The following is a 10,388-nucleotide window of genomic DNA, read 5'->3' on the forward strand; positions in this document are numbered from 1 at the left end:
TCCACAAAGGCTGAACCGTTTTACACTGCTACCAGCAAGGTCCAAGCGTCCTACTTTTTCCACATCCTTGCCAACTCTTGTTATTTTCTGAGGTTTTTATTTGCTTTGTTTGTTTAATAAGGCCATCCCAGAAGGTATGAAGTGTTAGGGATAGTCAGCTTCTTTTAAACTTTCACCTCTAATTGAGGAGTAAGGAGCTCCTCGGGAAGGACTTGAGCATGCAGAGGAGAGGAGATGTGCAGAATGTTTAAACAACAGCTGGGTCTAAATGCACAACACCAGGGAGGAAGGGGTGAGAGAGGGGTCAAAAAAGACTAAAACCTTTCAGAGACAGAAGATGGAGTAGATGAAGTCTGGAAAGCCAAGAGCATGGGGGCTTTCGAAAGGAAAGACTGGTCACCCATATTAGACAACACAGAGCAAGTCTCAAGGAACCACAAGGATGGGTGCCCAAAATGAATGAAAGGAGCCAGGGTAGAAGGGCTTTTCCAGACCTGGGAAGTCACACTGAGGCACAGCTAAACAAAATGCATCGGCAAATCCCGGAACTGGAGGCGCAGTGCGGGTGGACACTGGCAACATCAGAAACCAATGGACGCCTCTGTCACCGTCTGGGAACAAGAGGGGATGGGAATGCCAGTCTTCAGAAAGGGGAGAAGGATAGAGTGGAGAGAGAGAAAGAACAAGATCTTTTGTCGGAGTGGGATAGAACAAGGCTGCTGCCTTTGGTTAAAGTTCAAGATAAATCCCTCATGGGGCTGCATCCGGAGCCCCGGGGCTGCATTCCGGAGAAGCGGGTGCCTGGTTCTAGTTGGCCCATTCTGATGGGGACCTTTTTCTCCTTCCCCCATTGGAGCTACTGGCAACCCTGGGTGAGAGTCCGGATAAATGACCACAGCAGTCCCAGGCGGTATGCAGTGTCCACACTTGGGAATATAGCCAACTCTCTTTTATTTACTAAAAAGCAGATAAGGAGGGATTCAGGACAAGGCTGTATGTAATATCACAGCCTTTAACTTTCCATGGAGTTATTTAAAGAACCCAAGATCTCAAAAAAAAAAAAAAGAAAAGAAAGAAAGAAAAACACTCAGATCTTTAAGAGTTAAAATGAGAGACCTTACCAGTCGGACACAACTGAGCTACTAAGCACGCATGCATGTGAAAGATGTTAAATATTTTATAAGGGGATGTTAAAGTAATGGCCTGGAAAGGCTCCCAGGCTAGCCAAGCTCAGAGAGGCAGTCACCCACAGACGTGGGGCCAGCATCCAACCACTCTTTCCACTGCCCAAAGCTGACTTTTTTCACCTTCAATCCATCCAACCACATTCTGACCACCTTGGCTTCATGCTTCGATTGGCATCTGAAAATTGTGAACTGCATCACACATTGTGTACCAATGACCTTTAGGTGATTTAAACATTGCTCTCTGTTTTGTTAAACACAGAGGTAGAAGGAATTAAAGGTGAAAGGGGAAGGAGGAGAAAAATGGGATTGTGATCCCATAGGTAACTCTCTCCTCTCGTGTACATGAGTATGTTCTCCATGTAAGAAAAAGAATACATTACAAAGCTCAAGTCTGCCTTGCTATCCTCCTCCCTGGAGATACCCACTCTTCTCAGATTCATAATCCTCAATTTCTTTGCATTTATGTAAAGATATTTATCATATATATCACATATTGCAACATTATATTTTGGCAACTTCCTTTTCTCATTCCACAATACACCCTGCTAACCTTTTACCTTCTTATCTTAAGTCACAGAGATTTGCCACACCTGCTGAGGGTCCTGCAGAAGGCAACACTTCACTGAGCCATTCCACTAATGGTGGGAAGCGCACTGATTTACAGCCCCACCTAACAACTCTGGGGAATATAACACAGCTTTTCACCCCAGTACAGTCATCCTTCTATATCCTTGGGGGATTGGTTTCAGGAGTCCCTTGGATACCAGACTTTGTTGGATGCTCAAATCTCTTATATAAAATAGCATTATATATGCAGTATGCATATAACATACACACATCCTCCTGTATACTTTACACTGATTGTAAAGTATAAATTTACACTTTACAATGGGAAAACAATTTTTCCACAGATGCAGCGAGGGATGGTTTGGGATGATTCAAGCACACCAGTGGGTAGCGGCTGTAAATACAGATGCAGCTTCGCTTACTTGCCCACTGCTCACCTTCTGCTGCCCAGTTCCTAATACGTACTAGTCTGCAGCCCAGGGTTGGGAACCCCTGCTTCAAATCATCTCTAGATTACTTACAATACCTAATACAGTGTAAATGCTATGTAAATAGTTGCAGGTATACAGCAATTCAAGCTTCCCTGGTGGCTCAGATGGTAAAGTATCTTCCTGCAATGCAGGAGACCTGGGTTCGATTCCTGGGTCAGGAAGATCCCCTGGAGAAGGGAATGGCAACCCACTCCAGTATTCTTGCCTGGAGAATTCCATGGACAGGGGAGCCTGGTGGGCTAAGGTCCATGGGATCCAAAAGAGTCAGACATGACTGAGCAACTAACACACACACATGCAGCAATTAAAGTTTTGCTTTCTGGAACTCTCTGGAATTTTTTTTCCCAAATATTTTCAACCCACACTGGGTTGAATCCACAGATACAGAACTACGGACATGGAGAGCCGACTGTATATGTTTATTGCCTCAAATCCTCTCAGTCTCCTTTGCTTCAGCCATGTACAACCATCTATGGCCAAGCTGTCCCTTAAAAGCTATGCCCCATGATGGCCATAGCTGTCAATCTATGTTAGCACTAGCACTGTACACAATGACTTTTAAATTTACACACAATTCTCAAAAACATGAGGTAGTTAAATACACCTCCAGTGAAATTATGATAGCTCAAGTATTTTTAATGCCCGTATCAGAGAGTTCAATTTAGAAACACTATTTAACAGATAGTTCCAAATAACCCTGAAATCTCAATATTGCTTCTGTACAACCCATCTACCAATACTTGCTGGCCTCCACTGTGCCTTTTTAAGACATAAATCTATGGGGACTTCCTTGGCAGTCCAGTGGTTAAGACTTCACCCTTCCCTTGCAGGGGACATAGGTTCCATCCTAGTCAGGGAACTAAGATCCTGCATGTTGCACAGGAAAAATTAAAAGAAAAAAGACATCAATCTATGAAAAGGAAAAGCCCAAATTAGAGGGAGATGCTCCCCAAGACAAAAAGAGGAAGGAACTCTGAAAGAAATGTGGGAAAGCAAATGAGTTGTGGTTAAAAAGATTCAATGGCTCCATGTCTACTGAGAAAACGAAACTTCTCCTCAAAGTTACGTAGCTCACTGAAGTTGAATAGTTCAGCCAAGGGGTATTTTTTAAAGCCCATTGTTGGACTATCCTTTGGAGAATTGGCTTGTTTAGTGCCTGCCTAACAGATTTTGTTTTAATTAAAAGGAAACCACAATTTAAAAATTTATTATTTCCTTAGAGAGTTCCTCATTCTGTGACATTGCACCAAAATAATCTCAGGAACACACTGCAATCTCATCCTGACGCATGCGATTGTGCATTTTCCCAGACAGAGGGCAAACACTGACAAAGCAACAGGCTGTAAATTCTTTTGAGCAACAAGTTCATAAATAGCTAACAGACATTACCCTGGCTGAGGAGACTATGTATCTTAATCGAATGCAGGTTTCTAATGATCCATTCCATTACGGCAGGCCCCCTTTCTGCCTCTGGGATGACCAACTGTCCTAGCATGCCTGGCACTAAAGAGGGCTTCCCAGGATATGGGACTTTCAGTTTTAAAAATGGGAAAATCTCAGGCAAACCAGAACAAGTTGGTCACCCAGCTCAGAGGCCTTCCTGCAAAATCTACCCACCTCCCACAGTATACCACCCAAAGAGAGGACTAACAACACTTCGAACTGGGGTCTCCTGCATTGCAGGCAGATTCTTTACCAGCTGAGCTACGAGGGAATCCCACAAACAACACCTCAGCCACTTGTGTATAATACCTCTACTGTGGTCCTCACCACCCAGGTGACTATTTGCAGGTCTGGTTTCTGTGACAGGCACACAGTTGCCCAGCAAGTGGATGGCTAGATGGATAGAGACTGACAGATTGACTGATAGATAATCCTGCCCTACAGAGAGTAGTCTGTGGCATATAAAGGGAACTCCACTTATCTTGATGATGGGGACAGAGCTGAGTAGGGGAGGTGACAGACCATGGGCTGACTTTAAGCATGTATTTTTCTTCAAGACTTTTTTTCAGCACCAGTTCATTTCCTTCTGTCCCTCTGGGTCCCCAACAGAATTCCCAAAGGCCAAGCTAAGTGATTAAAACACAAACCCCACTTTCCTCCAAAGCTGCTAGGTCGTGGATCTTTCTCTGACTGTGACCAGGCCTTAGAATGTAAAAAGGAACTTAATTCAATAAAACTTGTATTTAGAAGAAACAGTACAAAATGTGCACAGGCAAAAGGCTGTGGAAGGGCATGATATGTTCTTGGAAGAGATATTTGGGCTTGGCTGACGCAAAGGATGATGACAAGATTTAAAGCAATGGAGATATGTGGGCACCAAAAGCAAAATGCTCTATACTCCCAAACATTGCCAGTAAGAACACAGATCAGAGTACTTTCTCTGGTGGACCATTAAACAACACTCACTAGTCGTCAATACTGCCCTCAACACAGCAATTTCCTATCTAGAAGGAAATGGCAACCCCCTCCAGTGTTCTTGCCTGGAGAATCCCAGGGACAGAGGAGCCTGGTGGGCTACCGTCTGTGGGGTCGCACAGAGTCGGACACGACTGAAGCGACTTACAGCAGCAGCAGCAGCAGCAGAACTAGTACCTGGAGAAGTACATCCAGATGCCTATTTGAGGACATTCATCGCCTAACTGTTCAGAAACCAAAATGAAAACAATAAACAGGAACTGCCCTAAATGTCCATCAATAATAAACTGACTGGTCAACCCATTAAAGGGAATACTATATAGACACTGCAAAGAAGAAAATAATTCTATACAATCCAATATGGGATTATCTGCAAGACAAATCAAGTGAAAAAACAAAGGTGTAGAGGAATTTCTGTAGTGCGATCTCAACTGGGCTGGAAAAAAATCTGGTTGTGGTGTGTATATACACAGGCCTCCCTGGCGGCTCAGGCAGTAAGGAAACCGGCCTGCAGTGCAGGAGACCTAGGTTTGATCCCTGGGTCAGGAAGAACCCCCGGAGAAGGAAATGGCCACCCACTCCAGTATCCTTGCCTGGAGAATTCCATGGACAGAGAAACCTGGCAGGCTACAGTCCGTGGGATAATAGAGAGTCAGACACGACTGAGTGACTAACACTGTGTATACACATGTTGCACACGTATTTTCTATGTTTACACAAATACATGCTTTTTACATGCTTTGAAAATGTCTGAAAAGATATATAAGAAAGGGTATTTTTCACTTCATAACTTGCATATTTTTTTAACCATGATCATGTTGTTACTTTTATAATAAACAACAATGGCAAAAAACTACTTTAAACGACTTCCCTGGCGGTCCAGTAGTTAAAACTGCACTTCCACTGCAGGGGGCCTAAGTTCCATCAATCCTTGGTCTGGGAACTAAGATCCCACATGCTGCAAGGTTCAGCCAAAAAAAAAAAATCCCACAACTTTTTGTTCCATGTCCACCACCATGACTAGCCAAAAGATCAAATGGTCCCAATGCAGGAGTTTTAAGTTAAAGAATGACTAAATAATAAATACCTATACTGTGCTAAATAAATTTTAAGTAGCTATAATGGCATTTGCATCTTCAAGAGCAGTTATCTTAGTAGGGTCAAACGGACCATCCAAGTTCTAACTCTAGATCTGCCATTTTCTTGACCTTTGCAAGTTTCAAAATCTATCTAGGCCTCAGTTTTCTCCTGTATCCAATGGATGTAATAAATAGCACCCACTGCTGAGGGTGACGGTAAAGGACCCTGGGGAGCTTCAACAGCAAACAACTAGTGGTGGCCAGGAGTGACTGCAGTTGCAGGAGTGGCAGCTGACCACCAAGATCCATTAAGAAGGTTCTAAACCCCCCCTCTGAGTCCTCCTGACTTTACATCTTCAATTTTTCCTCAATCAGTAATGGTTATTATTTTATTGTAAAATAGATAATTAGGCCTGCTGCCTTACTCTGAGAATTTAATGAGATGAAGGAAATGGCGCCCCACTCCAGTACTCTTGCCTGGAAAATCCCATGGATGGAGGAGCCTGGTAGGCTACAGTCCATGGGGTCCCAAAGAGTAGAACATGACTGAGCGACTTCACTTTCACTTTATCACCAAGTAGCTCACTGTCTTCCCTAATACAGGAGTAAGATAAGCATGGGTTTGTTCTGTGACAAGGATCAGAAGATAACTAAGACGTGGGAAGGAGAGAAGGAAACGCTTTTTGCTAAATTCTTTGGATATACACTCTACAAAGTCTGATGGCCGACTTCTCTGAAACCCTCAGTATTCGCACTTTGCTAAAGCAAATTCTGTGGTTTACAAGTATGCCAAAGAACAAGGTTTGTCAGGGGGACCAACAGAGCTAATTAGCCACAGATGCTGCAGCTGAAGATCAACAGCTCATTTCTAATAAAGACTTTAGCACTCACTGCGTAACAGCTCCAATGAAACCAGATTAAAAGTAAAGACAAAAATAAGCTCTCCTCCTCATCCAGCACCCTGGGGTTGACTCGAAGCAGCTACACACTAACTTTTTTGGCCAAATAACTAGACCTGACTCTACTGGCCTCAGACACCACAGATAATTACCTTGCTGGGTACGTGAGAATCTGTCCCCAGGCTGTCATTTCTTCTCTAACTTTGGTGAAATCCTCAGTAGTACTCTCCACTTACAAATGGAAAAACTGACCTACTGCCTTTGAAAGCACCCAGCCCTGCCCCAGTGCATCCTCTGTGGGCAACTGTCCACACCTGACTGCACGCTCTAAAACAGGTTGTACAATAGGTGGAGGGTGGCCACCTCTGATGACCTCATGTGTCACAGCTTCTAGGGGCAGCAGAGGACCAGGTTTCCTTGCAGAATTAACCCAGTCATTTAAAAAAAAAAAAAAAAGGAATGTTTGCTGGGAGGGCAGCCCAGGAATTCAGCACTGAAGGGAGGGAGAGTGCAGGCTCTGGATCATGGTCCCAGCTCTGCCAGAAATGACCACAGGGCCGCTCCCCTCTCCAGAGTCAGTTTCCTCAACAGAGAATAGAAGGATGGGGACAAGCTCATGGAGATCCCTCCAGGCAATAAGCATTGACTCAAGCCCAGGACATTTTCTCCAGCAAATCAAAGGGGAAAATCCTAAGGAAGAAAGTCAAAATTCACAGTGACTCACATACCAGGAGTTGCTGTTTTCCATATTACAGCAGTGAAAAGATAAGCTGCAGAAATGGCCACACCAAGTCTCACATTTGGAACCATATTTGGACTTAGCAAAAAGAATAGACATTTCCTTCCCAACTGCAGGCCTGGGCTTCCCAGGTGGCACAGTGGTAAAGAATCCGTCTGCCAGCGTAGGAGACGCAAGAGACACGGTTTCAATCCCTGAGTCAAGGAAATGACCCACTCTGGTGTTCTTGCCGGGAAAATTCCATGGACAGAGGAGCCTGGCGAGCTACAGTCCATGTGGGTCACAGAAAGTCGGACACAACTGAGCACACACACACACAACTGCAGGTTTTCCCTCCCACGAAAAACTAAGAGCACACAAGATTCTGCAATGGGACAGTTTCCTCTTGACCACAGCTACAGACCCAGGCAAGTCCAGAAAGCATACACACACACACACACACACACACACACACACACACACACACACACACACACACACACACACACACACACACCACTGCCAAATTTCCCTTTCACTTCTCTGGCTTAGTAACTGCACAGAGCACAGGCCTAGGGAAACTGATCTAGGGGCTAGTGTGAGGCTCAGTACTAAAGGCAAGAACTCGTAGTAATTAACTTGATTAATTCTGGCCCCAGGTAACTCGACTTATTATTGATGTACTTGGCGGGGCGGGGGCGGGCAGCGCCAACCTTCGGAGTGGCCCCCGCCCCACAGACCTGCCTAGAGGTCACCCCTTTTCCCCGACTCCTAGAGCAGGTACTCGGGGTAAAAACCGCACAATGCAACCCAAGTGCGTCACACCACAGAGATCCTAAGGGAGGAAGGGAGTAGTCCCCGCGGTTTCACCGCTCCCAACTGACCCAAACTGGAAGAATGGGCTGACACGGAGCACCAGCTCCGGGACGGGTGGGGACCAAACAGGACAATAGAGCCATCAGAAAGAAATGACCAGAGGAGGAGGATGGCCCAGATGTCAGGGACAGAGACTGGAGAAGAGGACAGATGGAGAACTGGAAGGCGCGCAGGGGAGGGGGCGTGGGTCGACTTTGGCCGCGGAGCGAAAACGCCCCAAATGCACGCGTCGACCAGGGTCCTGGCTCCAGGTACGGCGGCTGCGCTGGGGGACAGCCCCCTCCCGCCAGCCCGTGCCATCCCCGCTCCCGTGCCCCGCACCGTGTTGTAGAACTCGGCGATGGCAGGCACGATGGTGTAGTTGTCCTCGCACCAGTCCACCTCCGAGCTGCCAGCCCGCAGCTGGTCCCACCAGTGCGGGGCGCTCATGGCCACTCTGGGGCATTGGAGCAGAGGCTCCCGCAGCCGAGACGAGGCCAGAGCTGCTGCTGGAAACCAACGGTGGTGGTGGTGGCAGCGGCGGCCGCGGCTTTATGTACCACGGGACAGCCGCCGGATGTGGCGCCTCCTGGGCCGGCCTCTCGGGGCTCCGCTCTGTCCTGTAGGACGTGACTGGCTCTCGGACCCCTCCCTAGGCTCCGCCCCCTGGGGCAGCCTGCAGGACCCAGGGCCGGCCACGCCCACCCCAGAGGCGGGATGTGCGGGGGACGGGGGCACGAGGGGAGGCGGGATCGGCCCCCTGCACCCGCTTCTAAATACGCCTGTTCCCAGCAGGTGGCAAAGGCTTTGACAGGCCTGCCCCCGCCCACCTTCCGGCTCAGACTTGCAGGCGCCCCCTACCCTTGTTAAGCGAGTTGTGACAGAACTCGCCCTGGCAAAACTTAAAATTAAGGAGGAAACCCAGGGGGACCGGACCCCCACGGAATCTTGGGGAAGTTTGCTCAGACTTGCCTGTGTGATACGTGGGACACCCACTCTCACGGCGGAGAAAAGCCCTCAGTCCCTCCGAAGTCAGTAAGGGATTGCTTGGTGCGGTGGGCCGGGGCAGGAAGACCTTGGGGACTGGAGTAGGGGACCAAGGACTCTCCCACGCAGCCTCTGCCACCCAAACCCTGTTGCTGCTGCAATTTTGAATACTTTCCTGCCCTCCGCCCCTTGGACTCCAGTGCTAGAATAAAGTCTTCTATTACCCATCGGGTCAAACTTCAGCTATCTGAACCCCCAAAGGATGCAGTGTGACAGGTATGGCACCTCCAGAACACCCTAGGTACAAGAGATGATGACGCATATATTGCACTTACTATGTACCAGGCTGGAGAAGGAAATGGCAACCCACTCCAGTATTCTTGCCTAGAGAATCCTGTGGATGGAAGAGCCTGGTGGGCTGCTGTCCATAGGGTCACCCAGAGTAGGACACAACTGAAGTGACTTAGCAGTAGCAGCAGCAGCATGTACCAGGCACTTGTTGAAGAGTTTTCATGTGTCACTTCGTGCTCCCAGAGGAGATCCCCTCATTCGAAAAGTCAAGAGGACCTTTCTGACTAGACCTGCTCAGAAAGGTTCCCTGGAGGTAAAAAAAGGGAGGGGGTGCCACCCCATAGTAAGTGATGTTGATACCCATGGTCTTCTTTGCTAGAATACATCTTGGCCAAGAGATGCATGCACACACATGGGAGAACCCTAAGATACACCAAATACAGACGCTGAACCTGGCAAAGCAAGATGACTGGCTAAAGGAAACCCAAAAGAAATGCCCCATAAAAGTGATTCAAGCTACTGCGAGGATACGACTCTCTCTCTCACTCTCTGAACCTGCCTGTGTGCCTATCCTACACGTGTAATCTTTTCCTCCTAATAAAACACTTTACTTGTTTCGCTTCTCTCTGTATCTATATGGAAATTCATTTCTACACAGCTGACAGGCCAGGGCCTTGTCACTGACCACTGGTCCCTGGTGGTCTAGTGGCTAGGACTCAGCACTCTCACTGTCGAGGCCTGACTTCAATCTCTGGCCAGAAGCGGAAATCCTGCTTCAAGCCTCTGCAGGCCCGGGTCACCTGAGATCATGTAGTTTCTACATCAAAGCTAATCTAGTCCCACCGATATCTGGAGAAATAGTTTTGGTTGGTCATGGCTCTCATCCTTCTTCCTTG

The 10,388-nt window shown here is 47.3% G+C and overlaps 1 protein-coding gene across 7 annotated transcripts in view; it reads right to left on the minus strand.

The window, feature by feature from the left end:
* The window catches only part of ACER2 (alkaline ceramidase 2), a 70,276-nt gene extending 61,456 nt beyond the window's left edge, over positions 1–8,820 (minus strand). For 4 of the 7 annotated variants that reach the window (XR_011568020.1, XM_070794483.1, XM_070794481.1 and 1 more), the window contains exon 1: positions 8,557–8,812. Coding sequence is in view for 6 of the 7 variants with exons in the window: in XM_070794483.1 (XP_070650584.1) it covers positions 8,557–8,664 (108 nt within the window). In the remaining variant the exon portion in view is untranslated. Of the gene's footprint in view, positions 1–8,556 lie in introns of all 7 variants that reach the window. The other 3 variants (XM_070794479.1, XM_019965891.2, XM_070794480.1) reach the window with 3 other exon arrangements.
* Positions 8,821–10,388: the final 1,568 nt, after the last annotated feature.

This window comes from Bos indicus, chromosome 8 (assembly GCF_029378745.1).
Source record: "Bos indicus isolate NIAB-ARS_2022 breed Sahiwal x Tharparkar chromosome 8, NIAB-ARS_B.indTharparkar_mat_pri_1.0, whole genome shotgun sequence".
In the NCBI taxonomy this organism is placed as follows: domain Eukaryota; kingdom Metazoa; phylum Chordata; class Mammalia; order Artiodactyla; family Bovidae; genus Bos; species Bos indicus.